The sequence below is a fragment of the Pseudochaenichthys georgianus genome, chromosome 19 (genome assembly GCF_902827115.2).
Source record: "Pseudochaenichthys georgianus chromosome 19, fPseGeo1.2, whole genome shotgun sequence".
NCBI lineage: Eukaryota > Metazoa > Chordata > Actinopteri > Perciformes > Channichthyidae > Pseudochaenichthys > Pseudochaenichthys georgianus.
In genome coordinates this window covers 13,020,571-13,034,025 of record NC_047521.1, presented here as the reverse complement: position 1 = coordinate 13,034,025, position 13,455 = coordinate 13,020,571, and the positions used below count along the sequence as shown (strand labels likewise).

Genomic DNA, 13,455 nt, shown 5'->3' with positions numbered 1-13,455 from the left:
CCCAAATAAATGTAGCTTTGGGTTGTGACATGCAACGATTAAATTAGAGGTAAGTGGTGTTTAGCATGCTAACGCTATCACCAAATATTTGCAGTAAACTCAAAGCTGAATCACTCCAAATGAATCCTGGGGCCGAAAAGGACTTAGTATAGAACGATCTACATATATATATATATATATATATATATGTATATTTAAATAGCAAGGAAATAATACAATATCTTTAAAAAAAACTTTCTGTAGCCATGAATTCATGAAAATGTATTCAAAATACAAAAAGACAAAAAAAGCAAAACATTACTCTAAAGCTGAAATGAATCCACATTTTTGTGTGCGTTTTCCCACAAATGACATTATTCAAATACAAAATGAATTGGTCAGATGTTGGAAAAGGTTCATGTTAAAAAGTCTCAGGTGTTTTACGTACAGCATTAGTTATGTTATATTGAAATGTTGATGATAAATTAGCCATTGTCACACAGATGATATAAGCATTTTAAAGCTGTACAAAAGGATAGTAAATCCGCTGTACACACTATAAGGATCGCCTTGTTGGGAGATGGCAGTAATGATGCACAGCGTCTGCAGTGACAGCACTGCATGGCGGGGAGAAATTCTTTGATGGGTTTTGGCTTGGTCAGTGGTGTGAGGCCTTGCATGCACATATGGAGCGACGCTTTTCTTCCACACAGCGAGCCACATCAAACGCAGATGCATCTGAAAGTGAAGCACCCTGAACAGGTGTTCCTCAGGAGAGCCTTGCCTTGCTGCTTGTGTTTCTGTTCCTGCAGTCGCTTTGTGTGTGTGTGTGTGTGTGTGTGTGTGTGTGTGTGTGTGTGTGTGTGTGTGTGTGTGTGTGTGTGTGTGTGTGTGTGTGTGTGTGTGTGTGTGTGTGTGTGTGTGTGTGTGTGTGTGTGTGTGTGTGTGTGTGTGTGTGTGTGTGTGTGTGTGTGTGTGTGTGTGTGTGTGTGTGTGTGTGTGTGTGTGTGTGTGTGTGTGTATAAAAAAACGTATTTCTTTCTGCATAATTCCTGCTTTTTTGGAAAAGAAAGCTTGGATCTAAACACTCCTGAGATGCAGCATGCTCTCTCTCTGGATGCTCGGATGATGAGACAATCATTTTTGTATTTCAGCAGACAGTCGTGATTAGAGTCATGCCACAGCCTTACTGTTTGTTAGAGTCATGCCTTACTGCAGACAACTGCATTGCTGAACTATGGCTTCCACGTCTAAAAAGGATTCCTCATGAAATTCAGAATTTGCTCTCATTTCAGCAACGAAGAGCTTGGCAGCTTGTCCTCCGGGACACAAGGAAGTTGTGATAAAATAAACCCATTCAGGCATATTTTACAGAATTATACAGTCACCAAAATAGTTTGATTCAGATGCAAAATAAAAACAAGAAAAGCATGTTTTTAGACCACTGAATTTTATTAATTCCTCACTATTTTACCAGTGTTTGACTTCCTTTCTGTGTCTTTCTTCTGTCAGGTTTTCTACAGGCGAGCTGACATGGCTATTGGCTCTCTCACTATCAATGAGGAGCGTTCGGAAATAATCGACTTCTCTGTGCCGTTTGTTGAGACGGGCATTAGTGTCATGGTAGCCCGCAGCAATGGCACAGTTTCCCCATCTGCTTTTCTTGGTGAGAAAAAAACCAATTGCTTCTTTTAGACCGAATAGTTAGTCAAATCCCATCATAACTTTTCTGTTGTATGATGTACAGTAAGTGTCAGCCAATGTTGCTGCCATCTTCTGCCTCAACACTTTCTCCCAGGTTGGCCTACTTAAACGGGTTCTGTCTCTGCAGACGCTTCAGGAAACTTCCCATTAAGCTTTTATCCCGGCGATAACTGTATATCCTACAACTAAATCCCCTTACGTGCCGCACACACACCTAAATCCCTTTTCCAAACCCCAAACAAGAAAATTCAGCACCAAATCCTGAACAGTGTAATTCTGTCTTCTCATTTTCTCATCTTGCTATCCTCCAACCACATATGGTGACCCCCATCACAGGCCGAGGTTTTGAAGCAGGACGTACAAAAGAGAATTAATTTAATCCTTCATGTTTTTTTCTTTCTCTTCTTCTCCACCTCTTCCTCTTCACCCCCATCTTCCTCCCCCTCCTACAGAGCCCTACAGCCCAGCAGTTTGGGTCATGATGTTTGTGATGTGCCTGACCGTCGTGGCTGTGACAGTTTTTGTGTTTGAATACTTAAGTCCAGTCGGCTACAACCGCAGTCTGGTCAGCGCCAAAAGTGAGTGTTTAACCTTTTGTTTCACTACATGAGTAAAGTTAATCCTATAGATTTCAATGAATGTATTTATTTGTCTTAATCTGGCATATTTTCCAATGTCTGCTCTTTCCTGGGAAAAAATATATCAAAAAATTGCCTCTTCATAGCACTTCACTGTAAGCATGCATGCCCGCCGCTAAATCCAGCCCCATCCGCATGTCCTGCAATGTTAAGAGTTTCCTACAGGATTTTGGGGAGTGGGCTAATCAATCCCTGAATGCAGCACTGACAGAGTGTGCCTCGTATCCGGTCCGAAAGGTCATTTTCTTGTTTTAATTAGCATTGGTCGCCGCGCTAATCGAAGTCTGATTGATGGCGGTGGAACCCTCCGTTGCTGCACATGAGCAACAGTGGCAGAGAGCGATGGAAGCGAGGCTGAAACTGTGAAATTGTTCCGATGTTTGGTAGATCTCGGAAGGGTGTGAGGTGGCTCATGAATACTTCCATGGTGAACAGTAGAAATGTTTTTGTAACAGCAAAAACGTGATCTAAAATCATCAAAAGGAAAGGTAGTGTGCCACTCAAACAGCTTTGGTTTAACATTTATATCTACTGTAATTGACCATTTTTTTACCAGAAATTACCCGAACTAAATCAAGACAAAAATCACTAGAAGGAAGTAGGAATTAAATTGTGTGATGATGCTACAAAACAAGAACAAGGACGTGGGGGTTGGATGGCGGGATTGAAAGATACATCTGACTTTGACACAGGTTACCAATATTTGGGGAAACACATGCATACACAGATGGACAGTACAAGAAATACTGTTAGGTTCAAGTATGAACCCGAAAATGATCATGATTTCCCGTTTCAATATTAGTGATTCCAACACCGTTTTATAACAATCGTGTAAAATGTAATAGTGCACTGTAAGTGTTTGTTGCTTAGTTTATCTGAAGAGGAACCACTTTAATTTGAAACATGAATCATCGACAGTCTTTTTATGAAATTCCTCTACAGAGCCTCTTATTTTCTCATTATTGGCTAAAGATGTCTCAATATTCAAGACCTTTTTTTGGCAGATACAGCCTCTCTGATTCCCTCCTCACTCTGTTTCCTTAGCTCCTGGTGGCCCAACGTTCACCATCGGGAAGTCAGTGTGGCTGCTGTGGGGTATTGTCTTTAACAACTCGGTCCCCATTGAAAACCCGAAAGGAACGACCAGTAAGATCATGGTCCTGGTCTGGGCCTTCTTTGCTGTCATCTTCCTGGCTTCCTACACTGCCAACCTGGCTGCCTTCATGATCCAGGAGCAATATATCGACACAGTGTCTGGGCTTTCTGACAAGAAGGTAAGAGACTGAATAAAAAACACTTAGAATAATAACCTCAGTAATTATAAGGAGCGACGTTTCAGTGAAAGTTCACAGACATACAGAGAGCATGTGGAGCTGTGAGATACCATGTCTTTGTGTTTGAACCCAGCTACATCATCTCCTTTTCTCTCTGTTCATCACTCTGCATCCACTAATAAACCATGAACCGAAGAAAGACAAAAGACTCACTGAAGGCCTTCAAGATGAAGTCAGGTAAAAGGACTTTGTTGTGAAAGCCTCTGTCCTTTTCCTATCAGTGGGGAGCCCAGTAGCATGAATGACTAATCAATTACTGCCTTCTGTCAATACAGATGGTGTCTGAGTCTCCGCTTGTCCTGTCTGTCTTTCGGTCCGTATATCAATATTCCCCCTGTGCCGTCTCCATCTCCCGACTCGCTGTTAAAACAAGATGGTGAAATGTCAAGCGCTTAAAAACAGTCAAGCCAGAGAGGAAAAAACAACATCCAGGGACTTTTTCTAATTTTGTGGCGAGCACAAACAAACACACACACACACACACACACACACACACACACACACACACACACACACACACACACACACACACACACACACACACACACACACACACACACACACACACACACACACACACACACACACACACACACACACACACACACACACACACACACACACACACACACACACACACACACACACACACACACACACACACTAAACCTAGAAGAGGAGCCTCAGAGGAGCTTTAAAAGAAAGCATGTCATAATTCATAGAAAGTGAAAAACAACACCCCGGCAGGGATCAGCAGCGCCACCTGAGTGATCTGTGGTTGTATTAGCTGTCTATATTAACTTTATGCAGATGCTTTTTGTCCTACAGCATAAAGGACTAATATAAATTACCCAGCACAACACAACCTCAGCTGCCCCTTATTTGTGAGATCCTACACGATAGAGGATTAGGCTGGTTTAGGTTGTGGGCTTACTGGGTTCACTTCTCAGGTTTAAAGGATAAGGCATGTGTTTTTCTATATGTTCCATGTAGTCAATAGACGGCATGAAAAGATGAAAATCAAGGTGTGTAACCTTCAATACTTTCCAGCTTCCCCCCAGTGACTACATCCGGTTACAAAGCAGAACTGCGGAAAATCATTAGATGCATAAATAGATATTTTTTAAAACAGACCTGAGGATACTCAGAGCCTGATCTGAATAGACAGAAGATAATTAAATATTATTCAAAGTGCAGTCGACCCAAACAGACAACATAGGGAGGAGTTTGGGGTGGAAGGATGCAAAAACACAGGACTGGAGGCTTCAATTGGTGCCCCGTGTGAAACCAAATGTCAATGTTTACTTTTTTGATTTGCCTCTGTAACTAAAATAATGAATAAAACATACTTTTAAGCCAAACCGTACTCTTTTTCCTAACCAATAGTTGTGTTTTTTGTTTTGTTTAAATTTACGATATTAACCACGTATTTAGAAATGAGAATTTTAATAATTTGTCTAAAAATGTATTGATAATGCATTAAAAATTCTACCTTTTGCCCACTCAGGAAGTGTTTTTTGCTAAGCCGTGGCCAAGCGCGATCCCAACACAACGCAGTATTTATGTTCAATAAAGACTGACAGATATCCACTTAATTTGTTCCCCCATCACTTACATTGAATTTCCTTTTACAAGAATTCCCTTTCCCGCCAGGAGCAGGGACAATTACAATAATATTGTCATTGTTAAAATCTTGAAGTGAGTATTGTAATAAGATAGATGTGAAAAAATAGGACTCATCCTTTAATGTCTATTCTCACATCTGACTTAATTGCTTTTGTTAGGACAGCTAATTATCAAAAAACAAAAAGATGTATAGAATCTCAACTAAATCCATTAGAGTTGCAGCTGAAGAGTGATTATATAACTCACATGCACACACCCACTCACAAACTCACAGTTTTGATTGGCCCATTCATTTTCGCACGGCTCAAAAGGTCAACGCCGCATACAAGATGAATAGATCTTTCTTGTTTCCAGTCTAATTGAACAGACGTATTTGTGCTTCATCCTGCATTAATACGTCAGCTCGTGAAATGCAGCTTCAATCGGGTACAGATTGAGCTGGATCATCTGTTGGCAGTAAAATTATTCAAACAGATGTGTGTACTGATCAGATGTAATCAAATGGAGGTGAGCTGAGCGGTGTACTGGCCATTCAAACAGCATTGAGTTTGGCTGCTGATTACATCACCCATGGAAACAAAATAGAATGACTCTAAAATGGATTTCATTTAACTGAGTAGTCCCTCGTCCTCTTTACTCCTCTCCAAACCATTTCTTCATTCCGGTCCCGTTTTTGCTCGTCTGTGTTTTGCTTTCTTCTTTGCTTTCCTTTTATTCGTATTTTCTCCATTTTATTTTTCTTTCCCCTTTCCTCCTCTCTTCCTCTTCTTCTTTCCTTTATTCATTTATCATCTTTTCCTTGCCTTCATTATATTTTCTCATCTCTTCTGATTACCTTTCCTCTTTATTTTCCTTTTTCTTCCACTCATCTCATCTTTCCCTCCCATTCACACTTCTCCTCTTCTACTTTACTTTCTCCTTTTTCTCCCCTCTTATCCTTTTTGGTCTTTCGTTCTTTTCTCTCTGACTCTTTAATTATCCCTATTCTACCCTCTGTCCTTCTTCTCCTCTGTTTCCTCCCCTTTTCCTCTTGTTCTGCCTTCTTTTGTGTCATCTTCTTCTTGCCCCTATCTTCCCCTATTCTGCTATCGCTCCCTTCAGTCTCTCTCCTCTCCTCTCCTTTCATTTTATCCTCACTCCCTTCTGTCTCTCCCCCCCTTGTCCCTACCAAACTTCTTCTCTTACTTCCCTCTATTTTCGTGTCTCCTTCTCCTCATCTCTCATATCTTCTCCCCCCTTTCCTTTCCTCTCATCCCGTGTCTTCCTACAGTTCCAGAAACCACATGAGCATTATCCTCCTTTTCGCTTTGGGACGGTCCCGAACGGGAGCACAGAGAGGAACATCCGCAGCAACTACCCCGACATGCACATGCACATGATGAAATACAACCAGAAGGGGGTGGAAGAAGCTCTAGAAAGCCTGAAGACTGGGTACAGTTTGACTTACTTTTTAACTTTGTTACACAATTAAGATAAGAGGCTATTTTTAAATGACCCTCCTGCTAGGGAAGATCTGAGACACATATCACAAGTCATTATGATAATCATTTGGGTGACGCAACAGAGATTTGATGTCCTTTGTGATGTAGCATTTATTTGTGAACAGGCCGATTTGATGGGTGTATTTTTAGATGAAAAAAAATCAAGCTTAGTGCAGTTTACTTTGTATAAAAAAAGAGCTGTCAAACATTAAATCTTCACTTATAACCAGTTGAAAACATTTGAAGTTATTTTAACCATATTGAGCATTAAACATTTTGTACACACAGTAAAACCTCTCACATTCATGGTCACCAGAGCATAGGTATACACCATTTGTATTGAACGGTTTGAGTATAAAACCACTAATACTGAAGACTTCTTTAGGACAGACATACAAGTCTAACATGTGTGTAAGAAACTATTACACTTTTTAGGAGCTAAAGCTTTTCTCAGATAAAGACGCTTTATTGTGATGCAGGAAACTGAACGCTTTCATCTACGACGCTGCCGTTTTGAACTACATGGCTGGGAAGGACGAGGGCTGCAAGCTGGTGACCATCGGCAGCGGGAAAGTATTTGCCACCACAGGATACGGCATCGCTCTGCAGAAGGACTCTCGCTGGAAACGTCTTATTGACCTGGCTCTGCTGCAGTTCCTTGGAGACGGTGATCCATACCTTACAATATATAATACACAATCCTTGACTGAGCACACTCTCGCACTGTACACTTTGCAGTATTTTATCTGTTTGTGTTGTTCTTCTCTGGCTGACACTCTGTATGTGATCTGTTGAACTGGCTTCAGTCCAGTTCAGCGTTTGCTGTGTCAGCAGGGAAGTGGGCTTACAGGGAAGAGTTAATATCCTGGAGAACAGCAGGGAGTGAAAGAGATACAATTATCTCCATTACACACAAACACACTCGTTTGCTTCCTACCTATATATACACACACACGCTCACCATGAGGGTGGAATTAATATCCTCCGCTCCTCTGGGAGCTAATAAGAGCACCCCACACACTCTTGCCGAGCTTTCAGGGATGATTTAAGAAAAAGTGTCTTTATGATCACCATATGCTGACTGAGAGGGAAAATAGGCCTTGCTCCCTGAAGGCCGCTGTGGAGAATGCAGCTCAAGAGGTGGCCACCTGTTCAGAGGGCTGGAGGAATAGCTTATGGGGCAATGAAAGCTTGAGGAAGTGCTGTAAATTATTCTCATTTCAAATGTGCTTTGTTTCTGTGTTGGGATTCCTCTACACTTCATTGTAGTGTGCAGCCAGAAAGACCCTACACAATTCCCCAAATGGCAGAATATGGATCAGTCAGGTTGATAATGTTGAAGTACTGACTTGTAGCTTTAGTTTGAGGGTTATTGCATTATTGGACTTGTACTGTAGCTCATTTTGTGCAGTTTGTGTACAGTTGAAGTCCCGCAGTGTTCTGACAATGGAGCAGGAAAAAGAGCAGAACTGAATGTGTCTTATCTGCCCAAGTCTCGCCAATTTTGTCATCTGACCTCACGGAAGGTATAGTGAAGCAAAAGCGTTCCTATCATCAGACAATTTAATACTGTAGTATGAATGATTTAGTTTGAAAGAAAAAACACTGTACATGGTCGATACATCAGTTTTCCCTATTACATTAGCTTTTTCCTTGACTTTGGCTGACATGAAGCCTTGATTTTGCTTTGATTTTATAGGCCCATGTGCACATTTTTGGATATTTTCTGTGTTTCTAAGTCATACTTATGACTTGGATGTCGACATGGGGGATACCAGGGTTGGATCAACACATGAAAAAAAAATAGAAAAAACAAGTAAGAAGATGGCTGCCACTCAAGCCACTACAAGGATTTTAGCCCCGGATATTAAATAATACCCAATATTACCCATGATCTTCACGATATTCATCCTGATTGTAAGCTATCATATATCTTACTCCTTATTACTCTGACCAGTCATCTCATATACTTTTTCATCTCCCCCTCTACTCTTATAAACCTTCTTCCCTCCAGGAGACACGCAGCGCTTGGAGACGGTGTGGTTGTCGGGCATCTGTCAGAACGAGAAGAACGAAGTGATGAGCAGCAAGCTGGACATTGACAACATGGCGGGAGTCTTCTACATGCTGCTCGTGGCCATGGGCCTCAGCATGCTGGTCTTTGCCTGGGAACACTTGCTCTATTGGAAACTGAGACACTCCCTCCGCAAGTCTCGCAAACTTGACTACATGTTGGCCATCAGTAGGGTGAGATATGCAAATAAGTCATTTGATTGATAAGATTTAGTTTTCTCATTTGGGTAGCTTGTCGTCTTATGGAGTACTGGTCGGTTTGATTTTGAGTCCTTGGTCATGGGGAGAAATTACTGATTACTGATTCCTAAAGTGGTTATTTAGTTTGTGAAAAACTGTGGCTGAAATTGTATTGGTTAAGTAACAGCTCTGTTGAGTGATTGAAAGATTGGCTGGTTGATTATTTTTTACTTTTAAGTGGTTCCTTGCTTGTTTGCAGTGATATGTTGTTTTACATTAAGTGGATTTTATGTGATGATGAATAAGTGCAAATGTATGTGTATTTGCATGTCATTACATTGTATCATTAGCAGGCCTTGCTAAAATATTAGCTAACATATCACTGCATCGTTATTAAAAATAAGAGGGGAGAGGAGAGATAAATGGTACAGAAAAGAAGCACTAATTCTGGTGTTTACTCTTAGCATTTAACCTCTTAAGCCCTGAGCCTGTTTTTCAGGTTTCAGGCTAGAAAATGCCACTAACACAACAAAGACTATATCTTCACTTCTAAAAGGGGTAAATTAATAATCTTTTCTCTCAAAGCAAGGTTACATCTGTGAGTTGGATGTAGAAGTGTCGGAATCAATATAGATGTTTTTATTTTAAAGTAAATTCAGATGGAACACAGTAAAAACATGTAAATTCTAATGTCCGCCTAAAAAAAACCCATTACTTATAGTGAAAACCACCCTTGAATGATGGGCTAGTAGACTAAAAGCTTTAGGAATCCAAACTATAACATATAATAAGTACCCTGTATCAAGATTGATGCAAAATCATTTTATTACTTTGAATTATCACTATAGGTATTCATTCCATCCAAATACAACTGTTGTGAAAAAAATAAAAATTAAATAAAACATAGGCCTACTCCAACCTGATCTCACCAGAATGCGTGACTCCACCACGACTTCTTAACACCACAATGCGTGGTGGAGTCACGAACTTTGTTACATTTGCGTGTCGGCACCACGCAAACAACCCCAATGTAAAGTGAATGAGGCTCCTTTGTCGTGGTGCACACACGCATTTCTACAACGTGCATTGTGTGTAATGCAACTGTTATTTTTATTAAATTAGTTAGTTTTTAAGGAAGGCCAGAGCTTCAGCTGTGTCAAATAGATTGTTCCCTTCAGTTAACGTTATTTAAAAGATAATGATCATGTCCCCTGTATTGTATTACGAGCGTCCATTCCCATTGGATAACGGAGAATTTTACACCCGGAAGTAAGTAGCCTATTCTCCTTACTGTCGATTGATTTTACAGTGATATCTGCACTACTCATCGACTAAAAAACACCAAATTGTCCTTGTTAATTACACAACATTGATTGGTTTGAATTGTGTACAATGCTTTTGTATTTTCCCCCTTCGATTCGGAGAAACAAATATATTTTCGGAGTTTTTGGACGGCAGAAGACACTACACTACCCAGAATCCTCAGCTATCGTTTGGGACTACACCATGTGCTTAGCTTGACAAACCCCGTGATCAGTCCTCAACCTCTGTGATTGGATGCGCGACGTTTACACGGAGCGTCCAAAAGGACTTTGAAATGGAATGAAACCCATCGACGGCACACTATTCAAAACAGGAATCGAACGTGTCCTACCCCCTCCCCCCCTTAGGTCACAGGCTCCTCCAACAGTGCTACGCAATAAAACAGATACACAGAAAAAATAGTGAAATAGTGCAATAAGAGTCTATATACAAGTGATTGGAATATGATATATTAGATAAATAATTTCTAAGTAGCAGCCAGATGAATGTTATTTCTAAGTGCAGGTGTTTAATAGTCTTCTGGCCTGTGGGATGAAGCTGTCTCTGTGTCTGGTGGTTTTAGTCCGAATGCTGTGGTACCGCCTGCCAGACTGCAGCAGACAGAACCGTTTGTGGCTGGGGTGATGGTGGTCTTTTATAATCCTGAGGGCTTTCTTTAAGGTTAACCTGGTATTTTTACTCCACTACATTTATTTTAGTTACTTTACAGATTTAGATTAATGATGTGAAATATAAACAACCCTTAAATCAGACTTTAGTTACACCTGAATGAAATTCAGTGAAGGTGATTGTCAAGTGCCAACAATCAGGCGAGATATTTGATAGTTGGTGCTTGAGAAGACTAAATATTTATCTGCAGATCCGTTTAAAGCATATTCATTACTCGTTATTCTCTAATAGTTCATTAAAGACTGTATATAATTGCTATTTTGCACATCCCTTTCAAGATTTCAAGATTTTCTAAGGTTTATTGACATATCATATACACAACAGTGTAGTTATGCAATGAATGAACAACTTGGGTCACAGGTTCATCAACAGTGCATTACAAGACATCTATCAATGTGTGTATACTTCCACCATTACACTGTCGTATTCTGCACATTTCTTTAATTAAAGCCTTATTAGTTAGCACATCCTCCTATCAGGCACTAAACTGTTTTACTCTAGATATCATTTGAGTATCTTCTTGATATTTTCTATTCTATATTTATATAATTGACCTTCTACTTTCCCACTATTTTGTATGTACTCTTAATATTTGAATGTTTTCATAAAATATAACACATTCAAAAGTGCGTTACAAAAATGAAAGACATTAAGAAAAAGGCATTTTAAACAGTCATTAAAAAGCAACACAATCTTCCTGCATTGCAATTACTCTAAACGTGTAATAACGTGCTTTAACCAGTAGGTGGTTTGGGTTAAAAGCATAGGTTAAAAGGCTGTCAAGTTTACAGTGTTAACACAATAAAATATACTGCTGTTTCCGGTTTAGTTTACGACGAATATTATTTTGTTATTGTTTTGATATTTGTAACACAAAAGCGATGGAAAAAACCCATAGCAACCAAAAAAAGATGGTCTTAACATGACCCAGTCGTCTAGTAGTTAATACAAAACAATAATATCAAAACAAAATATTACTACTAACTTTATTGTGAAATTAAAACAGAACGGTAGAAGAATAGTTTCCGGTGTATTCTGATGCCCGATCTCTGTAGATAAATAAAGAACTAAGACAGATGTGTAATATTTAATGCAGCCAAACCATTTATTACAATGCATTCATGTGATGACTATCAAAGAGTAAAGCAAGCACTGCTGAATAAAGTATGATTTTCTCTTTTACGAAACGTTTTTTTTCATATGGAATGCAGTTGGAGGTCAACCAATCAAAGAACTTGAGGACTGATCACGGGGTTCATGGTGTAGTCCCAAACGATAGCTGAGGATTCTGGGTAGTGTAGTGTCTTCTGCCGTCCAAAAACTCCGAAAAAATATTTGTTTCTCCGAATCGAAGGGGTAAAATACAAAAGCATTGCACACAATTCAAACCAATCAATGTTGTGTAATTAACAAGGACAATTTGATGTTTTTTAGTCGATGAGTAGTGCAGATATCACTGTAAAATCAATCGACAGTAAGGAGAATAGGCTACTTACTTCCGAGTGTAAAATTCTCCGTTATCCAATGGGAATGGACGCTCGTAATACAAGACATGATCATTATCTTTTAAATAACGTTAACTAAAGGGAACAATCTATTTGACACAGCTGAAGCTCTGGCCTTCCTTAAAAACAAACAAATTTAATAAAAATCACAGTTGCATTACACACAATGCACGTTGTAGAAATGCGTGTGTGCACCACGACAAAGGAGCCTCATTCACTTTACATTGGGGTTGTTTGCGTGGTCCCGACACGCAAATGTAACAAAGTTCGTGACTCCACCACGCATTGTGATGTTAAGGAGTCGTGGTGGAGTCACGCATTCTGGTGAGATCAGGTTGGCCTACTCTGTTATCCTCTTACAGTGAGCGAAAAATGCTAACCTATTACTGCACCGAAAATCACTCCTAGCTCCCTTATTACTTATCCTAGCTGCACATCCAACACATTGTTTATGATCGTAAAGACACAGAATCTAACGGTGCCCACCTCAACACTGAAAGATACAAACTCGCGACGTTATCAACAAAAACGTACATCAAAACAAGTGGCGCTAGCACTAATGCGCTAGGCTAACATGGCTCACCTTCCTCTTTGTCTGGTCTAAACTGGTCTTCAATGGCATTAAAACGATCAAAACGATGATGTAGTTAATACATAGGTTAATATCCAATGTGGCTGTGTCCCCTTTGAAATGTTCTGATAGTCTATAAGCAATAAAACTGCAATTCCGTTATCTGCTGTCCTCTCTGTGCTCCATGCGCTCTGGGTCCTGCAATTCCTGCTTCCTTACATAGTAAACAATAAGTAAAGTCTGCTGCGTAATGTACTTAAACTGGCTGGCATTCTTTATACTTTACGCAGGACCATATCTCTGGAACCCATTGGTCGATTTGGGTGATTTACACCTTTTTCTTAACCATTACATCCAATAGAATCGATGGGC

At 40.0% G+C, this 13,455-nt stretch overlaps 1 protein-coding gene across 7 annotated transcripts in view; it reads left to right on the top strand.

Moving 5' to 3' along the window:
* The window catches only part of LOC117465048 (glutamate receptor ionotropic, NMDA 2C-like), a 93,537-nt gene that overhangs the window by 76,072 nt on the left and 4,010 nt on the right, over positions 1-13,455 (top strand). For all 7 annotated transcript variants that reach the window (XM_034107906.1, XM_071206778.1, XM_034107905.1 and 4 more), the window contains 6 exons: positions 1,492-1,645; positions 2,136-2,261; positions 3,366-3,595; positions 6,552-6,712; positions 7,242-7,429; positions 8,777-9,009. In XM_034107906.1, coding sequence (XP_033963797.1) covers positions 1,492-1,645; positions 2,136-2,261; positions 3,366-3,595; positions 6,552-6,712; positions 7,242-7,429; positions 8,777-9,009 — 1,092 coding nt within the window. The remainder of the gene's footprint in view (positions 1-1,491; positions 1,646-2,135; positions 2,262-3,365; positions 3,596-6,551; positions 6,713-7,241; positions 7,430-8,776; positions 9,010-13,455) is intronic.